Here is a 22,910-nt window from a genome sequence, read left to right as displayed (position 1 = left end):
CCATCTGTCTCCCCCTCTCTCTCTCTCTGTCCCCTCCCTCTGTGTCTCTGTCTCCTCCCTCTGTCTCCCCCTCTCTCTCTCCGTCCCCTACCTCTATCTCTCTGTCTCCTTCCTCTGTCTCCCTCTCTCTCTCCGTCCCCTCCCTCTGTCTCTCTGTCTCCTCCCTCTGTCTCCCTCTCTCTCTCCGTCCCCTCCCTCTGACTCTCTGTCTCCTCCCACTGTCTCCCTCTCTCTCTCCGTCCCCTCCCTCTGTCTCTCTGTCGCCCTCTCTCTCTCTCCCTCCCCTCCCTCTGTCTCTCTGTCTGTCTCTCTGTCTCCTCCCTCTGTCTCCCCCTCTCTCTCTCTCCGTCCCCTCTCTCTGTCTCTCTGTCTCCTCCCGCTGTCTCTCACCCCGTCCCCTCCCTCTGCCTCTCTGTCTGTCTCGATGTCTCCTCCCTCTGTCTCCCACTCTCTCTCTCCGTCCCCTCCCTCTGTCTCTCTGTCTGTCTCGATGTCTCCTCCCTCTGTCTCCTCCCTCTGTCTCCCACTCTCTCTCTCCGTCCCCTCCCTCTGTCTCTCTGTCTGTCTCGATGTCTCCTCCCTCTGTCTCCTCCCTCTGTCTCCCACTCTCTCTCTCCGTCCCCTCCCTCTGTCTCTCTGTCTGTCTCTCTGTCTCACCCTCTCTCCCTCTCCCCCGCTCTCTCTCTCCGTCTCCTCCCTCTGTCTCTGTCTGTCTCTCCGTCTCCTCCCTCTGTCTCTCTGTCTGTCTCCTCCCTCCCTCTGTCTCTGTCTGTCTCTCCGTCTCCTCCCTCTGTCTCTCTGTCTGTCTCTCCGTCTCCTCCCTCTGTCTCTGTCTGTCTCTCCGTCTCCTCCCTCTGTCTCTCTGTCTATCTCCTCCCTCCCTCTCTCTCTGTCTGTCTCTCCGTCTCCTCCCTCTGTCTTTGTCTGTCTCTCCGTCTCCTCCCTCTGTCTCTCTGTCTGTCTCCTCCCTCCCTCTCTCTCTGTCTGTCTCTCCGTCTCCTCCCTCTGTCTCTGTCTGTCTCTCCGTCTCCTCCCTCTGTCTCTCTGTCTGTCTCCTCCCTCCCTCTGTCTCTGTCTGTCTCTCTGTCTCCTCCCTCTGTCTCTGTCTGTCTCTCCGTCTCCTCCCTCTGTCTCTCTGTCTGTTTCTCCGTCTCCTCCCTCTGTCTCCTTCTCTCAATTTTCTATTCAATTCAATATACTTTATTGACATGGAAAGTAAAAAACTTACATTGTCAAAGCAAACATATAGCAAGGATGACCAAATAAGACAGGAATATAGGCCTACTAGACTGTTAAAGCAATAATAATGATAAGGATAATAATATATTAATACAATTAATACTGTAATGACTAGTATTGGCATGGAAAAGCCTCTCTCTCTCTGGGTGAGGCATATTGAAGCTGTGTTGTTGTCATACCAGATTGTATAACTTCAGAAACTCAGCTCTTTCTAAACCAGTTGGGACCGTGTCAGATAATGCGATTGTATTGCTGGGCATATACAGTTTTCATGTTTTGTATGTATGCTGCTTCAACTAATGGGAATAATACACTCTAATACTAGAGTTGATATTTTACACTGTCAAAATCTGTCCTGTGTCTTTTCTAATATCTCTCTTTATCCATCCCTCCTTTCACTCTCTTTCCTTCTGTCCCTCCCTCCTTCCCTCCCTCCATTCAGGAGGTTTCATTAAGGTCCTGTGAGATCAGAGGGGTCAATTCTGTCATACTCCCAAAAAGCCTCTTCAGTCTCTCTGTCCATCTGCTGGGCTGCTTGGCTGGGTCTAGGGCTCAATTTCATTACCTATAGGGCCAAACCGTGTGTGTGTGTGTGTGTGTGTGTGTGTGTGTGTGTGTGTGTGTGTGTGTGTGTGTGTCTGTGAGTGTGTATGGCCTTTATACACTAAACACTATTATTATAACGATACCAGATGTTTTACTTTGATACCGATACAAGGTTTAGTATCATGACACTCCATACCGAAACAATACTCAATACCAAAATGATATTCGATATTCAAAAATAAAACACTGCATTAAATAACAGAAGAACAACTTCAATTTTCCTCATGCAAAACCATACTCAGAGCAGCCAAAATTATTTTACAATTACATATACACTGCTTTAAAATGTTATTTGATACATACTGTATCAGGGTTAATTTGCTCATCTATGGTCATAATATTGGGTCAAATTACATGAATTAGACCTATGATTAATTACTAATTACAGCTAAATATACTGAACAAAAATTTAAACGCAACATGTAAAGTGTTGATCCCATGTTTCATGAGCTGAAATATAAGATTCCATATATATACCATACGCACAAAAAGCGTTTTTTTCTCAAATGTTTACATCCCTGTTAGTGAGCATTTCTCCTTTGCCAAGATAATCCATCCACCTGACAGGTGTGGCATATCAAGAAGCTGATTAAACAGCATGATCATTAGACAGGTGAACCTTGTACTGGGGACAATAAAAGGCCACTCTAAAATGTGCAGTTTTGTCACACAACATAATGCCACAGATGTCTCAGGTTTTGAGGAACCGTGCAATTGGCATGCTGACTGCTGGAATGTCCACCAAAGCTGTTGCCATATAATTAAATGTTCATTTCTCTACCATAAGCCGCCTCCAACGTCGTTTTAGAGAATTTGGCAGTACATCCAACTGGCCTCACAACCACAGATCATGTGTAACCACGCCAGCCCAGGACCTCCACATCTGGCTTCTTCACCTGCTGTATTTCTGTCAGTAATAAAGCCCTTTTGTGGAGAAAAACTAATTCTGATTGGCTGGGCCTGGCTCCCCAGTGGGTGGCACCCATGGCTGCGACCCTGCCCAATCATGTGAAATCCATAGATTAGGGCCTAATAAATGTATTTGAATTGACTGATTTCCTTGCATGAACTGTAACTCAGTAAAATCTTTGAAATTGTTGCATGTTGGGTTTATATTTTTGTTCAGTATAATTGTATGTATTAAACAAATAGTTTAGGTCCAAAACGTCATAAAAACACTTTGAAGCTAATTTCTAAAGATTCTATATTGCAATAGTTTACACGGCATAGAAATACAATGGATTTTACACAGCATACTATGATTCCCAGAGTGCATTTCACTTCCCAGGGTGCAATGCTCCGCCCATGGCTGCTGGCTGGCTAGTGGCTACTGCTAGCAAGCCCAGACAAACGCGATGTAGTTGAAATACACTACCGTTCAAAAGTTTGGGGTCACTTAGAAATGTCCTTGTTTTCGAAAGAAAAGCAATTTTTTTGTCCATTAAAATAACATCAAATTGATCAGAAATACAGTGTAGACATTGTTAATGTTGTAAATTGCTATTGTAGCTGGAAACAGCTGATTTTTTATGGAATATCTACATAGGCGTACAGAGGCCGATTATCAGCAACCATCAGTCTTGTGTTCCAATGGCACGTTGTGTTTGCTAATCCAAGTTTATCATTTTAAAAGGCTAATTGATCATTAGAAAACCCTTTTGCAATTATGCTAGCAGAGCTGAAAGCTGTTGTGCTGATTAAAGAAGCAATAAAACTGGCCTTCTTGAGACTAGTTGAGTATCTGGAGCATCAACAATTGTGGTTTCGATTACAGGCTCAAAATGGCCAGAAGCAAATCATTTTCTTCTGAAACTCGTCAGTCTATTCTTGATCTGAGAAATGAAGGCTATTCCATGTGAGAAATTGCCAAGAAACTGAAGATCTCATACAACGCTGTGTACTACTCCCTTCACAGAACAGTGCAAACTGGCTCTAACCAGAATAGAAAGAGGAGTGGGAGGCCCCGGTGCACAACTTAGCAAGAGGACAAATACATTAGTGTCTAGTTTGAGAAACAGATGCCTCACAGGTCCTCAACTGGCAGCTTCATTAAATAGTACCCGCAAAACACCAGTCTCAACGTCAACAATGAAGAGGCGACTCCGGGATGCTGACCTTCTAGGCAGAGTTGCAAAGAAAAAGCCATATCTCAGACTGGCCAATAAAAATAAAAGATTAAGATGGGCAAAAGAACACAGACACTGGACAGAGGAAGATTGGAAAAAAAGTGTTATGGACAGACGAATCAAAGTTTGAGGTGTTCGGATCACAAAGAAGAACATTTGTGAGACGCAGACCAAATGAAAAGATGCTGGAGGAGTGCTTGATGCCATCTGTCAAGCATGGTGGAGGCAATGTGATGGTCTGGGGGTGCTTTGGTGGTGGTAAAGTGGGAGATTTGTACAGGGTAAAAGGGATCTTGAAGAAGGAAGGCTATCACTCCATTTTGCAACACCATGCCATACCCTGTGGACGGTGCTTGATTGGAGCCAATGTTCTCCTACAACAGGACAATGACCCAAAGCACAGCTCCAATAACTATTTAGGGAAGAAGCAGTCAGCTGGTATTTTGTCTATAATGGAGTGGCCAGCACAGTCACCGGATCTCAACCCTATTGAGCTGTTTGTCACGATCGTTGAGAGACGGGTCAGACCAAGGTGCAGCGTGGTATGCGAACATGTTTATTTAACTCAAATAAACATACAACAAAACAATAAACAATGTAACATGAAGTCCTCAGGCTATACACATACAAGCCTAAACACGGAACAAGATCCCACAACTAAGGTAGGCAAACAGGCTACTTAAGTATGATCCCCAATCAGAGACAATGAGCGACAGCTGTCTCTGATTGGGAATCACACCCGGCCAAACATAGAAATACAATACCTAGATCGTAAACATAGAAATAATAACATAGAACTTCCACACCAAAGGTGTGGACTCCGACCGCACAAACCTGACATAACAGGGTAGGGTCCGGGTGGGCATTCAGCCTCGGAGGCGGATCCGGCTCCGGGCGTGACGACCTCTTCCTCTCAGCCTCTCCGTTGCGCCCCTGGTCTGATCTGGACCTCAGCGCGATGCTTCTCCTCTCCTTCCTCCCACGATGCACCAAGCCCTGTCTGGGCCCTGGTGTGGGAGACCCCGAACCTGGAGAGGGGCTGACGTCTGGGCCTGGATCGGCAATCCCCCCACGATGCACCAAGCCCTGTCTGGACCCTGGTGTGGGAGACCCCGAACCTGGAGAGGGGCTGACGTCTGGACCTGGATCGGCAATCCTCCCGCGATGCACCAAGCCCTGTCTGGACCCTGGTGTGGGAGGCCCCGACCCTGGAGAGGGGCTGACTTCTGGGTCTGAAGTGGAGCCGCTGACCGGAGCTGAACTGGTCCCAAGTGGAGCGGACTGCTCTGGCTCCGGAGTGGACCCGCTGACCGGAGCTGGACTGGGCACCGGTGGAGCGGACTGCTCTGGCTCCGGAATGGATCCGCTGACCGGAGCTGGACTGGTCACCGGTGGAGCGGACTGCTCTGACCCCGGAGTGGAACCGCTGACCGGAGCTGGACCGGGCACCGATGGAGCAGACTGCTCTGGCTCCAGAGTGGATCCGCTAACCGGAGCTGGACTGGGCACCGATGGAGCGGACTGCTCTGACCCAGGAGTGGAGCAGCTGACCGGTGTTGGACCAGGCACCGGTGGAACGGGCACGGGCCGTGCCGGACTGGGAACACGCACCACTGGCTTGGTGCGAGGAGCAGGAACGGGCCGGGCCGGACTGGGAACACGCACCACTGGTCTGGTGCGAGGAGCAGGAGGGGGCCGGGCCGGACTGGGGACGCGCACCACTGGTCTGATGCGAGGAGCAGGCACGGGCCGTACCGGACTGGGAACACGCACCACTGGCTTGGTGCGAGGTGCAGGCACGGGCCGAGCCGGACTGGAGACACGCACCACTGGCATAGTGCGGGGACTAGGTACGGGGCATACCGGGCTGGCAACACGCACCACTGGTTTGGTGCGAGGAGCAGGGACGGGCCGTACTGGATTGGGAACACGCACCACTGGCTTGGTGCGGGGAGCAGGAATGGGGCGTACCGGGCTGGCGACACGCACCACTGGTTTGGTGCGAGGAGCAGGGACGGGCCGTACTGGACTGGGAACACGCACCCCTGGCTTGGTGCGGGGAGCAGGTATGGGGCGTACCGGGCTGGCGACACGCACCACTGGTTTGGTGCGAGGAGCAGGGACGGGCCGTACTGGACTGGGAACACACACTACTGGCTTGGTGCGAGGAGCAGGAACGGGCTGGGCCGGACTGGAGACACGCACCACAGGTCTGGTGCGAGGAGCAGGAACGGGCCAGGCCGGACTGGGGACGCGCACCACTGGTCTGGTGCGAGGAGCAGGCACGGGCCGTACCGGACTGGGAACATGCACCACTGGCTTGGTGCAAGGTGCAGGCACGGGCCGGGCCGGACTGGAGACACGCACCACTGGCCTGGTGCGGGGAGCAGGTACAGGGCGTACCGGGCTGGAGACACGCACCACTGGTTTGGTGCGAGGAGCAGGGACGGGCCGTACTGGACTGGGAACACGCACAGGGAGCAGGTACGGGGCATACCGGGCTGGCGACACGCACCACTGGATTGGTGCGAGGAGCAGGGACGGGCCGTACTGGACTGGAGACACGCACCACAGGTCTGGTGCGAGGAGCAGGAACGGACCGGGACGGACTGGGGACGCGCATCACTGGTCTGGTGCGAGGAGCAGGCACGGGCCGTACCGGACTGGGAACACGCACCACTGGCCTGGTGCGGGGAGCAGGTACGGGGCGTACCGGGCTGGCGACACGCACCACTGGTTTGGAGCGAGGAGCAGGCACGGGCCGTACCGGACTGGGAACACGCACCACTGGTCTGGTGCGAGGAGCAGGCACGGGCCGTACCGGACTGTGAACACGCACCACTAGCTTGGTGCGAGACGCAGGCACGAGGTGTACCGGACGGGGAACTGTCGTTAGAGATCTCCAACTGTACCAGTCTTTTACTCTCCATGCCCAGTCCTCCTCCAGTGAGGACTCCTCCTTGAGCCCCCACGAGTGCAGTGGTCAGGGCTCTTCTCTATCGATCCCCGACCGCCCTTTTAGCCCCCCCAAACATTTTTTATTGGGGCTGTCTCTCGGGCTTCCTCCTCGGCCGGCGCCTTCTGTGTTCCTCTCCTGCCTGGGCCTCCTCCTTCGCCCAGGGTCCTTTACCTGCCAAAATCTCCTCCCATGTCCAAAAACTCTTCCCCACCTGTGTCCAGGATGTCTGCTGCTCCTGGGCACACTGCTTGGTCCTCGTTTGGTGGGATCTTCTGTCATGATCGTTGAGAGACGGATCAGACCAAGGTGCAGCGTGGTATGCGAACATGTTTATTTAACTCAAATAAACATACAACAAAACAATAAAAAACGTAACGTGAAGTCCTCAGGCTATACACATACAAGCCTAAACACGGAACAAGATCCCACAACTAAGGTAGGCAAACAGACTACTTAAGTATGATCCCCAATCAGAGACAACGAGCGACAGATGTCTCTGATTGGGAATCACACCCGGCCAAACATAGAAATACAATACCTAGATCGTAAACATAGAAATAATAACATAGAACTTCCAAACCCTGACTCAACTAACAAGAGTTCTATACGTCAGGGCGTGACACTGTTGTGGGAGCAGCTTGACCGTATGGTAAGTAAGAAGTGCCCATCAAGCCAATCCAATTTGTGGGAGGTGCTTCAGGAAGCATGGGGTGAAATCTCTTCAGATTACCTCAACAAATTGACAACTTGAATGCCAAAGGTCTGCAAGGCTGTAATTGCTGCAAATGGAGGATTCTTTCACGAAAGCAAAGTTTGAAGGACACAATTATTATTTCAATTAAAAATCGTTATTTCTAACCTTGTCAATGTCTACATGTCCTATTCATTTTGCTATATGTCCTATTCAAACTCATTTCATGTATGTTTTCATGGAAAACAAGGACATTTCTAAGTGACACATTTTTGAACGGTAGTGTATATTGCTGTCAAGTTATGAGTGCATTACACATGACTTTTGTGTTGTGTAATGATATTATAATGCTCACATGAATGTCATGCTGAATATATGTTCATGTCATTGTCACTCAAAAACAATTCAAATTTAGTAGAATAACGACAACATTGCAATGCAAATGTCATATGTAAAATTGTTTTTTATGTCGTTTTGGAACTAAACCTCCCTTGCACTGCTTTGGAACACATTTTGCTTAGTTGTTTCGGTGGGCTGGTCCTCATCATCTGCTCTGTAATCAAAGTATTCCCACAGTTTGCTTCTGCAGACAGTTTTTGTCAACAAGCTGCGGGCGTTGAGGTATGATGTTTTAGTTGGAAAAGAAGAAGAAGAAGAAGCCATGCTGTCTGCATTTTTCTCTCTCCTCTCACTTGCTTCTCAAAAGTGGCTTGCGCTGTGTCAGCTGCATGCACAAGCACAAGTAATCTGGCTAGTTTAGATTCAGACAAATTACTACACAGACTCGATCCTCTCAATCTGTATATGACGTGAGACACATTTGACAGAAGTAACAAAAATGTTAGTACCGAAACTATAAAAAGTAGTTTTGTTATACCGTGCAACACTACTAAACACTCCTTCTAGAACCGATGAATCCAACTCTGCCTTCTCTGGAATAATAGAGAAAGGGGTTAGGTGTGTATGTGTGTGTGTGCGTGTGCCCCACCGCCCCCTCTCTCTTTAATAAAGTGTATTTGGGAGTGAAAGCTGATGGAGATAGCTATGCCCACTTCCGGTTGCCAGATAAAGAGCACTTATCCAAAGTGCTGCCCCACACATAAGGCTCCCATTAGGGGAGTCAGCCCTGGCAACCTTGGGGGGTTGAACCCAATCTCTTACCGTATAGAGAACACAGGGAATTTACTTTGTTAGGGTGGGTTACCACACACAAACAAATACACACATGACCGCATGCACACACACACACACGGTCACTTTCCCATTATTCATGTATTTATTTATTCATTCTCTCTCACTATCAGGAAGCATAAAAAGGACCTCCTAACTGACTCAACTAGAACCCTTCTCTGTGTCTTTGTGTTAGGCTATACTGTCACTGACCACAGAGGCCGATGTGTTTAATCATCTTAAGTCATACTGGCAAGAGCAGTGTGCAGGTTTTTCTTTGAGGCTATATTGTATACATGCTGTTTGTGGATCTTCCCTGCTTAGCACCTTTATCACACTGACACAGAGAATGCTGTCAAACGCTCGTTGCACATGCCAGAGTATATTTACTGTGTGTGTGTGGGTGTGTGTTATTTACATGTATTAATAACAACATTAGTCAGATCATTATCTTGTCATGTTGACCCAGATTCTAATGACATATTGTTTCGTTTACATATGTTACATACTTAAAACGCATGCCTCATTGGCACCCTAGACTTTTACTGAACATTGACCGGAAAAGCTTGATCTTGTGTACTAGGGATGGGCATGTGTAATCAAGTACTCGAACGGACGTCTAAAATTTATCTTTAAGCAGAGAGTTTTTTTCTCTCCAAATACTGTAAAACTATCTGGTGGAATGTGCATTATGGCTGCCCGAACAGGCAAGTGAAAATGTGTCTCGAAAATGTTTTGTCTTGAAGACAACGTTCATTTGCTTTAACTCTAGTGTTCCATTTGTATTTAAGGGGCACAAAAAAAAATTAACCAAGCCAAACATCACACAGTTCTTCTCCCTAAATTCCCTTTCCCCTCCGTGTCACTCACTAAATTGTGTTCCGACTGCTCCCTCTACACACGCGTGCTGAGTGCTGAGTGCGAACATGTTCCTGTTAGGCATACTTGAAAAAAATGCCTATAAAAACGTATCTAACTGATGGGATACACAAGCTACATTCCTTGCTAAATAATGACAGTTTTATCATAAATTCCAAATGGACTTCTTGATTGTAGTAGGGAAATATGTGTTCCAACAACGAACTGGAGTTTTGGAATAATTGCGTCCAGTATATTTTCCGCTTAAGGCTACTTAACGAACTGCTAGTGCCATTTAGAATTGGTTAGCCTAGGCTATAACCCCCCTAAACATAGACAGGTTCCACACTGAAAATATGCAAAAACATTAGTTTGATAAAGACAATAGAGCGTATTTTCATCAGAATCATTAAGCCAAGGCCTACTCACCAAACAGATGTCGTGGCCGTAATTCATCACCATGCAATGAGGAATTGTTAATCCAAACAACAGGCAGAATAAACTAAATTGAACGTCTATATCGAAAAGAAGACAGATTTTGGTTTGTACCCCTACATCTTTTCTTCTTCTTTCAACTCACCAAATTGAGCCCTGTTTCAAATGATTACTCAGAATAACTGTTCCAGACTGGAGATGCGCATCACTTCACAATGGCAACAAAAAAACATTTGGAAAAATATTTTTTATTTTATTCTGTTATATTACATCATGTTTTTTTTACTATAAAATAGGTGTGTCTTGACTGTGATAAGGGTTCGGGAAATAAGAGCGCATTGTCTGCTAAATTAACAAAACAAGGACATGCCATTGCACAGCCATAGGCTTCTACAAGAAGATTGTGTTCCATGATATAATATAACCAGTTGATATTTCGGTTTCAATAAATTCATCTTAAGTGACACTTGTTTTTTTTATTGACTGAATATATATGGGGCAATTTAGCAATTAGGATTTGATTTCTGTAATAGTTATGATAAATTAGACATTGTTGCGCACTGTTGGCATTTTGATAAATGCGCACATATTTTTTTTACAGTGCGGGCCTTGTGTTCTAAAAATAGATTCGATTTTTCATTACATTATTCGAGTAAAATAATGTGAATGTACATGCCTATCCCTATTGTGGACTTCTGTTAAAAACATACTTGCTACAACATTCAGTTAAGAGCAAGGCCGGGATTCAATCAAAGGCACATTGTCATCAAGTGCATTGCAATGCGTAGAATGTTATTTTAAGTAAACACACTCAAACATAAATTACCTTTTCATTTGTCAACAATCCCGGCCTAAATCATATATAGCTACTGTATGGCTGGGGGCGGGGGGTGTGTGTGTCATATTCCACACAGATACCCAGTGCTCCCTAACCAGTGTTAGGAGAGGAGAGGCATGATTAGTGATAGCTCTAACACTACAGTAGCTAAACATCCCTCTATGAGACTGTGTTTCATAAAATGCTCATTCATTCCATCATTAGAAAGTGTGTGTGTGTGGTGGTGGTGGGGGGAGCATACCAGTTTCCTGTGTCACGCCAAATTAGGTCCCCCGTGGTGGTAATCCCATTAGGCCTGTTGAATTGGCTAATGGGGGAACTAATGGGGGAGCTATCAGGGGACATTAATCGACTGCGACACCACTCCTAGTGTTAATTACCAAACTAGCCTAACTAAATGTGTTTGGGAATGCTGCTGCGGAGCTGGAGGAAGAGGTCCTTATTGAGTGTGTGTGTGTGCGAGCGTGTGTGTGTGTGTGTGTGTGTGAGGGTGGTTATTGGGGAGGAAAGACAGTTGGTGGTCTGACGGACACTCGCGTGAAATCGTCTGCCATCATCGCTTTCATCATAAGAGCAATTGAGTCGAGAGTGTGTGTGTATGCGTGTGTGTGGCTGTAGCCTAATTAGCTAGGGATTGGTATGCATGTGCCGTGACTGCAGGGAAGGAGTTAATTGGAGGCTGACACACTTTGAATGTTTCTCTTGAATGAAGAAAAAAAGAGGAGGTTGCCGATACGATTTATCAGTTGAAGAAGTTATAATGTTCCCCCCAACGATTGGATTTATCAGATGAAGAAGTCATAATGTTCCCCCCAACGATTGGATTTATCAGATGAAGAAGTCATAATGTTCCCCCCAACGATTGGATTTATCAGATGAAGAAGTCATAATGTTCCCCCCAACGATAGGATTTATCAGATGAAGTCATAATGTTCCCCCCAACGATTGGATTTATCAGATGAAGAAGTCATAATGTTCCCCCCAACGATTGGATTTATCAGATGAAGAAGTCATAATGTTCCCCCCAACGATTTGATTTATCAGATGAAGAAGTCATAATGTTCCCCCCAACGATTGGATTTATCAGATGAAGAAGTCATAATGTTCCCCCCAACGATTGGATTTATCAGATGAAGAAGTCATAATGTTCCCCCCAACGATTGGATTTATCAGATGAAGAAGTCATAATGTTCCCAACAACGATTGGATTTATCAGATGAAGAAGTCATAATGTTCCCCCCAACGATAGGATTTATCAGATGAAGAAGTCATAATGTTTCCCCCAACGATTGGATTTATCAGATGAAGAAGTCATAATGTTCCCCCCAACGATAGGATTTATCAGATGAAGAAGTCATAATGTTCCCCCCAACGATAGGATTTATCAGATGAAGAATTCATAATGTTCCCCCCACCAATAGGATTTATCAGATGAAGAAGTCATAATGTTCCCCCCATGGAACACAACGCGGATTTAATAAGTCACAGGAATTTGAAAATCATCAGTGACTCAACTGGAAACCTGGAAATCAGACTGGAAATCTCTTTACTTTCCTCAGTAATCAGTTTTTTCCCTCATACTAAACCATCTAGTATCAGACAACAGTTATTGGGATATACATATTTTTTGATACACAAATAATATACTGGCTATCTATTCTATAGTATCACACCTAGAAGAAACATCTGAAATGTGAAGGTTGAGGGTACTTTAATCTGCAACGGCCATGTTTGTAGTTTGCCTGTGGGTCAAACCGGAAGGACGGACATGTTTGTAGTTTGTTACCTATGGGTGAAACAGGAAAGATGGACATATTTGTAGTTTATTACCTGTGGGTCAAACAGGAAGTAGGGGCGTCCATTGTGGATCTGCAGAGCCAGGTACTCCTCTTGGTTTCCAGGAGACACAGCACAGAGGAGCAGGCCGTCTGACGCTCGCGTTCTGAAACTCAACCGGAGACCTGGGGGAGAGGGGAAGAGAGAGGAAGAAAGGAGGAGAAGAAGAGATGTATACATTAGAGCGTGTGAAAACCTACATTAGGAGATAAAAGGTGATCTGTGCCTCTGTCGAAGGGTTTAGAGTGTGTCCCAGTGGACTCCTCACACACTCCTCTCTACATCCCGCCACAATCCACCTATGTGTGTGTGTGTAATGCATGTATGTGTATGTCTCCTAAACCCACTTCCCCTGAGCCCCCATGTACATCCTCAAGTCAGGATAAAACATCATGCTTTGAAGCCCCCAGCTGTGTATTCATGTCTCCATTTGAGTGTGTGTGTGTGTGTGAGTGTGTGTGTGTGTATGTGTGTGCGTGTGTATGCGCACGTGTGTGTGTTAATGTGTGCCTGTGCCTGCATTTGTGTGTGTGTGTGTGTGTGTGTGTGTTCAATCCAATGTCTCCATTAGGACTCCAGGGGAGCACTGGATGCTCAGGCTAAACACATCTCCTCTGGTCTAATCTTTGACTGGTCTCTGTGTGTTAATCTGATAATCTGTAGTTAATCTGGGGAGGTAGAACAGGAGCTCTCTAAGGCACGTCTAACTCCCTCTAACCTGACAGGAGACTCCCGGAAGACAACTCTATCTATCTCTCTCCTTCCCTCCGTCTCCATCCCTTTATCCCTGCTTTAGATCCCAAACTCGGATACAGGGATAGAGAGATAGAGGGATACAGGGATAGAAGGATAGAGGGATCGAGGTAACACCCTCAGAATTCTGAGCTCGGCCTCTTTGGGAAAGTCATAAGTGTGGGAATTACAGAGGAATTGGGAGACCGATTACGAGTCATGACGTTAAACACAATGTGATGGATTCAGAAACTTCTGAAATCCCAGTGGATCTAAAGACTAACAGAATAATAAAGTACTTTAAATGAATAAAGTACTATACATGAATAAAGTACTATCAATTAATAAAGTACTATCTTATCTTATATTAAAAGAGGTCAGCATGCAGTAACCATAAAGTGCTGAATTGAAACAAATAAAAATACTGTATATCACATGTACATGAAGCTACATTCCAGTAAACACGCGTGTCATCCACATCTCTGACCTTATCATTAGGGACAGGAGAGGGGCCATGACAGATATGTGATGTAAAGTTACCCCACTCTCTCTCTCTCTCTCTCTCTCTCTCTCTCTCTCTCTCTCTCTCTCTCCCTGTATAAGCCTCCATAGAGAAGAGTACTGCTGATCTACAGTGAAGGATTATTCACGGATCGTGTGGTGGTTTTTTTGTTGGGAGGAGGACATTTGTTTTGTATTTGTTCCTGACTGGCAGGGCAGTTTTCTGTCCTGGGTGGGTGGCGTACAGGGCTAGGCTTGGGGCTGACACTAGACCTATACGTTGGAGGGCCTAGGTTCAGGGTAGTGAACAGGCAGAGGGACTGTTTAGCTACTTACTTGTTGGTGCAGGCGAAGATGGCAGTATGGAAAACAGGAAGCATCAGATGCAGGGGTGGGTTGTACGGACCCTAGAGCTATGTTGCTGGGGCTACTATACAGAGCTATGTTGCTGGGGTTACTATACAGAGCTATGTTGCTGGGGCTACTATACAGAGCTATGCTGCTGGGGCTACTACATAGAGCTATGTTGCTGGGGCTACTATACAGAGCTATGCTGCTGGGGCTACTATACAGAGCTATGTTGCTGGGGCTACTATACAGAGCTATGTTGCTGGGGCTACTATATAGAGCTATGTTGCTGGGGCTGCTATACAGAGCTATGCTGCTGGGGCTACTATATAGAGCTATGCTGCTGGGGCTACTATATAGAGCTATGTTGCTGGGGCTACTATATAGAGCTATGCTGCTGGGGCTACTATACAGAGCTATGTTGCTGGGGCTACTATACAGAGCTATGCTGCTGGGGCTACTACATAGGGCTATGTTGCTGGGGATACTATACAGAGCTATGCTGCTGGGGCTACTATACAGAGCTATGTTGCTGGGGCTACTATACAGAGCTATGTTGCTGGGGCTACTATATAGAGCTATGTTGCTGGGGCTGCTATACAGAGCTATGCTGCTGGGGCTACTATATAGAGCTATGCTGCTGGGGCTACTATATAGAGCTATGTTGCTGGGGCTACTATATAGAGCTATGCTGCTGGGGCTACTATACAGAGCTATGCTGCTGGGGCTACTACATAGAGCTATGTTGCTGGGGCTACTATACAGAGCTATGTTGCTGGGGCTACTATATAGAGCTATGTTGCTGGGGCTGCTATACAGAGCTATGCTGCTGGGGCTACTATACAGAGCTATGCTGCTGGGGCTACTATATAGAGCTATGCTGGTGAGGCTACTATACAGAGCTATGTTGCTGGGGCTACTATATAGAGCTATGCTGCTGGGGCTACTATACAGAGCTATGCTGCTGGGGCTACTATATAGAGCTATGCTGCTGGGGCTACTATATAGAGCTATGTTGCTGGGGCTACTATATAGAGCTATGCTGGTGAGGCTGGTGCGGGCTCGGCTGAGGTGTTGGGCATCAGGGGGTTTTATGTACAGTGGACGAAGAGGGGGGCTTGGTTTTTACTTTTTACGTCAATTACAATGATGTAAAGTTTGTGCCTTAAATTGGCCATTAAAGGTATTTTTTTAAACGTAGTAAAAACATCTCTCTCTCCACCTCTACATCTCTCAATCGCCTCTCTCTCTCAATCTTTCTCTGACATTAAGAGCAGAAATGATGTAGTCTCAGTATAAGAGCATTACATCAGAGCGATAGTGTTTGACTACCTCCTTTTACTTTCTCAGTTTTAGAGCAACTTGACCACATACTCTAGCTACTGTACACCCTTGTAGTCTTGTTAGATGGACACATCAGAGCCTTGAGGAAGACGATACAGTACATGACAGATAGGTGATGCTAACTTAGCCTGTTTTAACCTGGTGACACTAGTGTAGTCCATCTGAGAATACCCTCTCTCTCTCTCCATCTCTCTCTGACTTAAAAACCTTTTTACTGCAGTGGGCTAAATCAGGGTCACACAGAGGGATTCTTGGTAGTCTTAAACAAATCTACTTCGAAACAAACATATACACCTCACACACATGGTTTTGGGCTTTAAAAAAAAAAGACACCTGTACTATGTCAGATATAGAGTTGAAATGTATTCAATTTTGAGTTTGCATCATAATATTACACTTTATATACATCACAGAAGACTGAAATATAACAAAACCATTTGACATAGAAACACCGGATTTTCGTTGTTTAATTAAAAAAAAAATCTTTACTAATTATGAAAAATATTAATAATATTCCACCCATGAGGCCATAGATTGTGCTTTTGGTAATTGACTGCAGGAAAGGGCTACCTTAGCCTATGTTAACCCTAATGTAGGTAGAGCAGTCCACAGGGGAATAGGCCTTCTACCACTACTGAAGACACTGGCCGTAGGGACATAGACATGTCTTAGACAGACACTCATATGGACTCATGGAGACTTACTGTCCTTGGAGCAGACATGCAAACATCAACATTTACTTGAAGGAAATCCTCCTTCAACAGAAATAGCTGTTGTTGTTAGTCACAACCCACACAAACAGACTGGAGCAATGAAATGCCATTTACTGAAACAAGCAATGCTGTGAGTTGGTGTGACTGCAGTTGAGATGTAGACTCTTGTACGGTTGTTGTTTTGAGTAATGTAAGGCTGTTGATACTGTTGTTTGTGTTTACACGCGTGTGTGTATGCATTTATTCAAGGTATTGATGGATATTAGTAATAATGGCACAGCTTTATTTTAGAAGCTATAGATGTAAGTTGGCTGTTAGCTGTTGGCTGTTTGCGGTTTGCATGCCTGTTTGTTCATAGATGTTTATGAAAGCTGTGTGCTCAGCAGTCTCTCCTCTCTCCCAGTGGTGCTCAGCTCTTTCTGATGACAGTTCGCTACTTCAGGTACAACACATTTCACATGGTCATTCAGCCCAGTTCATCCATCCATCCTCCAGGACAGCCAGAGAGGGAAGAGAGACCCCCGTGGGAGACACCATAGAGACTTGGCTGACTACTCAGCTATCTGTAGGCAGGACCAGGGGGCTCTGTGGAGACCCCAGCTAGAGTACCTCAGCGATAGGGAGACCCCAGGGGAGACCATACTGTCCATTCACTCTCAGGTAGGATCGACCAGACCGTAGAGACATGCAGGACCACTCAGTCAGCAGACTGTTCTGGCCACTCAGTGACGTGCTGTACCAGGGGCTCTTAGGAGTGTCCAGCTGGGATAGCCCAGAGAGAGAGAGAGAGAGAGAGACTGCCCTAGGACACCAGAGAAACTTGCTTGACCACTCAGTGACGGAGGCAGCTGACCACTCTCTAGCTGGGACACCCTGAGGTGTGAGGCCCCCGTGAGACCTGTGTCCGGTTTTACTTAAGGGGTTTTATGCAACCGGACACTGTTCCTAACTTGACACTCTTAAGAGATCTGAGTAGAGTCATTGATAGATTAATTATTCATGACTAATTATTACACCCTGAAACTGTGTGGAATGTGTTAGAATGTGTGAGTGTAGGACCAGTAAAGACTATGACATTGAGCTACTATTCAGCAATGTGAGTAAGAGTTAGGCCAGACAAAGGACAAGGAGAACTGTCTACAGACAACTGAGAAACCAAGATAAAGAGGCCTCCCAATTTAGGGAGGAGAGAAACTGTTATGGAACATGGTGCAGAATATTGTGAGAACGGCGATAACTGAGGAATACAGGGAGTAGGCTATGATAAGAAAGTGTGTATGTATGTGTGTGTGTATGCATGTGTGTGTGTGTGTGTATGTATGTGTGTATGCATGTGTGTATATGTGTGTGTGTGTGTGAACTGATGGTCAGGAGAGCAGTTTTAGAGTGGAAAACTACAGCCCGCCTACAGAGGGGAGGGATTTTTTGTATGACGTATGAGTATAACAGATGGACTCTGAAATTGTGATGGCAGAATTCTCAATGAATAAAGATCTCTGACTATGCAGATCGGGACTCTGTCCGTTACTTAAATCCCAAAAGACTTACAACCTTTTGGGAGACGCACAGAGACACAGAATAGTTTGATAAATAATTCACATAACAGCTTGGTCCTTCGAGCTCGGAATCCAATACCTGTCTCTGTCATTCCAGGTAACTCTGAAAACCGTTGACGGGCGAATGATACATTCGTAAATAGAAAGTCCTGCCCTTTGACATTAAGGGTTAAGACAGGCCAGAGGACACCTGATTAATGACAGAGACGGTGACGGAATCCAAACCTACATTGAATCTCGGCTGCAAGGATAAGGTCAGTAGTCTTTATTCATTACTTGGTGAAATTGATTTGAGAACTTGCTAAAATATTGACTGAGGGTAACGTCATAATTTAAAGTAGCAAATTGATCAATGCGTAGCCATTTTAAGGTAGCCCATTTAAGGTTGTAGCCGGTAGCCGATTTAAGGTTGTAGCCGGTAGACGATTTAAGGTTGTAGCCAATTTTAAGGTTGTAGCCGGTAGCCGATTTAAGGTTGTAGCCGGTAGCCGATTTAAGGTTGTAGCCGGTAGCCGATTTAAGGTTGTAGACAATTTAAGGTTGGTGGGTCCGTAACGATTCAAGGTAATAGGCCATTACCAAAATAAACTTCCAGGTGGTTGTATAGAGAAGTGGGAGAACCCCTTCCTGTTGTATGAGACTGTCAGGAATTGTCAAGATTTCATTGTGGGGATAAATTCCTCCGTAGAGTAGGAGATAATTCTGGGAGACTAGTCAAGAATACCTATACAGGGAGGGGTGATTCCAGGTGTTGTGGTGTGAAGCTGTTTTGAATTACTTGTTATATTGACTTGTTATATAGAAGAGGTGGCTAAGGGATTTTTAACAGTACCAACCATGGGGGGCAAATCCTCACAAGAGGTCCCAGAATTTACTGGGGACGAGAAATACTTGATGTAATTAAATTGGAATCCATGATTAAACAAATGCAATGTAAGGGTAAGATGGAGCAATCCTATCCCTTAATAGCCCTGCCAAACCCCAGAGCAGGAGAAGACAACCAGCCTGATACCTTATAAGTATACAGAGCGTGGTTGTTTGGCGTGCCTTGAAAGGATCGCGGATTTTGTGGAGTGACAGGCAATGTATGTAGAGGGTCCCTGGTTTGAACCTAGGTAGGGACAGTGGGTAAAGCTTTCACATTGGGGCTATGGACCTAGATTACTAGGTGGATTGAGAAATGTGAAAGGTTGAATTAGATAGCTTAAGTAGATAAATATTCTAGTTATGTCTATGAAAATATGTTTTTAAGTAGTAATGGGTTGTGGTTACAAGTACTAATGACATGATTTCGTAAGAAGGAAGATGATTAGGGCAGGTCCCCGCGCTTCCCCCATTGTGTAGGAAGGAGCAGGGAGGGGGGGGGAGGGGTTAGAGACAGTACATAGTTCAAATGATAGGAATAAAAATAAATGTATGCTTATCAACGATAGCAAGTATTTGTTTTATTAATTAGGGCCTAATCAGAGAGAACAGTTAAAGAAATTGAATAGCGAACTGAAAATTGCTATAGAGTTGGGACAATTATTTGAATTGAGAAAAAAAAAATTATGGTTCTAGTTCGCGGGTAAAAGAGTTGTAAACATTGGTTATAAGTATGAAGTTATTAAACAATAGCTTTATATTTTAAAAACATCAATGCAACAGGTTGCAATTATTAAATTAATAGAAAGGGGTTATAGGTTTATATTAGAAGGTGTAGTGAACTTAATGAAACGTGGTATTATATAGTGTCTTCCAGGATTGATGGAAGTCTCCTATAGCATTATGTTAAGGGGATGCCTGGGATAAAATATAATGTCTTACTTACACAGAGTATGTGATTGTATTGGCTAATGAATGAAATATGACATTTACAGGGGCGACAGGAACAATAGAAGGGGAGACAGATTTTCCTATGGTGTTGATAGCAGATTTAGGGGTTCAATAATCATTGTGAGATTTAAAGAGGATATGATCTGAAGGGTAATCAATTAAACATAATCATAGTATACTCAATGAATTTTGAGTGGTTTTATGGATTAGTTATGAGGACTTAGATTGATACAAACGATTATTGATGAGTTAGGACTGGGGATATCTGTATCATGTTTTGTGTGTACTTACCATCTTTAGATTACTGATGGTAATTGAAGGTTAACAAAATGAATAATTTCTCTTCCAGAAGAAAGAGATTCGCTTATCTCATTGGAATGTTGCCCAGTGATAGGGGGAGCAGTTTAATTGAGTTAGGATATATGATTTCTTATGAGAATAAATGTCATGAGGACTTAATGAACACTTGGGATAAGTAACATTTATGAAATATTTAGAATTATGGTAATGTTTAGTATACTATGGGATGGAACAGTTCGTTGAATAATTTCAAATTGCCTCTGAACTTTGTTTTGACTTTCTGGTGTTAATTAATCATCCACACTGGTAAATTCCAAAGGCATGAGAGGAGGATAATTTGGTAATAATATATATGATTTGAACCATAAATAACAGAAGAGAGAGAGAGCTTTCCCTGAATGAGGGATACCTGTTGCTAGTCAATTGTACTAATCTTGGATTACTTTTACGGGATAGAAGTAAGTTGAGGTATTATCAAATGTTGTCATTTAAATTTAATTTTTATTATGCTTTAATAAACAACAAGTTGGTATTTGAAACTAAATTAATGCAATGAGCTGCAGTAATCAGAGGAAGGCACAATCTAATGCGAAACAGCTATTACCTAGATCATTTATTTAGTAATGAGATCAGAAAGATAGGAGCAATAAAGAAGCAAGGGACAGTCTCAAAAATAAATAAGGGATGGCAATTGTATGATAAATTACCAATATTACCTAAGTGATTGTTAAGGTAGGTGGTAATATTGACACATGGGCAGTGACATGTGTCAAGAGGAGGGATGGATGGTAGAGCAGATTAGACAACACTTTGTTGCATACAGGATTACTAATTATAAAAAATTAAAATAAAACTTTTGTTCAAGATGTGTTATCTGTGCTCAAAATAATCACCAGGGCAGACAAAGGGCACCTCAGGGTGAGTATCCTCCGGCTAAGTACCCCTTCCAGCAATTGGAAATTGATTTTATAGAGTTATCACGGAGTGAAGGGAAGAAAATTAGAGTAACCCCAGATAAAGATGGGTTATCCCCCTTTGAGAAAGTGTTTGGAAGACCTTACAGAATGCCACAGTTGGCAGGACCAGACAGGCAGACATAGAACTAGAGAATACACTAGCAGAACACATGGGAAAATTGTTCATTAACCGTATGTCTAAGAATTTGTGTCCTACAGGAGAATTAAAGGAGAAGGTGATTCATAATATATAACCTGGAGACTGGGTGTGGATCCAATCGTTGAGGAAAAGGGATAGAAAGCAGTCACGCTGGGAGGGACCATACCAAGTCCTATTGGTAACTGCCTTCGCTATAAGAATAGCTGAGAGAGCCACTTGGGTCCACGTTACCCACTGCAAAAAGGTAGGCCCACATACCAACACTGTTGAACACACACAGAGTTAAAGAGAAGAACTGACCATTAGGGTTTGGGGGTAAACGCTGTTAACGAAGAAACCCTACCCCGACCTTTCATCACTGTGGGGTGTTTATAGAGGTGTGGGTATGGGGAAGTACCAGGCAGGTGAGTCAGGGACAGGATTGGGATGGCGGTTTTGGGGATTTTGGGGGACTCTGAGCTGCATCATCATGTTAACCATATTATGGATTAATCCAGGTCAGAAATACTGAAACCAAGAAAGACTATTGGGGGAATGATTATTTTAATAGTTAAAGTCAGTTTAGGACAAGATGGGGGATTCAAGATACCATTTGACTTCTCCCATGAAGAGATAGGAGGATTTGGGGGCTTTGGTAAGAAGATGGCGTGTACATGTGTTGATGATTTCGGGGCAGATATATGTTTGAGGTTCATTTTTCAGGAGAGAAATGAATCTTCCACCCCCGAGACAGAACAGTAGGTAGATCTAATGTTATCACCAGAGGTACCAAAAAACTAGTCTAATACCCCTTGGAAGGCCCTCAGAAGGAATCCTAAATAGCACTAAACCACCAAGGGTAGAATATTTCCTCTTGCAGGAAATGAACCAAGGAGAAGTAGAAGGAATTTCAAATGAGAACTTTTGGGTAAGGTGGATGAACTACACAGCTAGGGTGTTGGGTCAAACTAATTGTTATGCCTGTTCAACAGGTAGGCCAACCCTTGTAACTGCACCTATGCCTCAGACCATGTTCTCTTGTGTGATAGATTTGGGATCAAACCAAACCTCACCTAATTGTTCTGATATTAAAATAACCACTCTTAAAAAGGATAATACTAAGGCACCCCAATTCACCATGAACTCCGGAGATTATCAATGTTATAGACACCAAAGTAATGCGAATCACAGATCAAATTGGAGAAGGGTTTACAACAACGTTTTTCTGGTGGGTTACAATTGATAAAAATGTTGACTGGATTAATTACATCTACAACGGTTCGTTAATTAGACAGGAGATGCAGTGAAGAGAATCTCAGGCCAACTATCCGCCACCTCACTCATGACCTGCAGAATAGTTTGGTTCTCGAAATGCTTTTAGCAGAGAAGGGTGGATTTGCAAGATGGTGGGAGGTCATTGTTGTATATTTATCCCCAACAGCATAGCCCCAGATGGTACAGTAACTAGAGCACTGGCAGGTCTCACTGCATAAAGTAAAGAATGGGCTGAGAACTGGGGGGTGAATACATCAATGACTCGTTGGTTTGATAAAATGTTTGGTAAATGGAAAACTATTGTTGTAACTATTTTAGGCGCGGCAATCGCGTCTATGGGTATGCTTGTTCTTTGTGGATGTTGTCTTATTCCCTGTGTCCGAGGATTGGTGAGCAAGGCGTTGGAGCAGTATCACAGCAGATGGTGAGATACGGCCCAATCCCGGACTCCGATCTAAGGAATGAAGAATATG

At 44.7% G+C, this 22,910-nt stretch overlaps 1 protein-coding gene across 1 annotated transcript in view; it reads right to left on the bottom strand.

Annotated features, from left to right (window-relative positions):
- ush2a (Usher syndrome 2A (autosomal recessive, mild)) overlaps positions 1-22,910 on the bottom strand; it is a gene marked incomplete at both ends in the record, with an annotated part of 418,741 nt that overhangs the window by 192,637 nt on the left and 203,194 nt on the right. Inside the window, 1 exon segment of the mRNA XM_084181556.1 lies at positions 12,753-12,883. Within this exon segment, the coding sequence (XP_084037682.1) occupies positions 12,753-12,883 (131 nt within the window).

Source organism: Coregonus lavaretus (genome assembly GCF_964263955.1).
Source record: "Coregonus lavaretus genome assembly, chromosome: 18".
Lineage (NCBI taxonomy): Eukaryota > Metazoa > Chordata > Actinopteri > Salmoniformes > Salmonidae > Coregonus > Coregonus lavaretus.
Note: the sequence above shows the minus strand (reverse complement) of the source record. Positions and strands in the feature narration are given on the sequence as shown.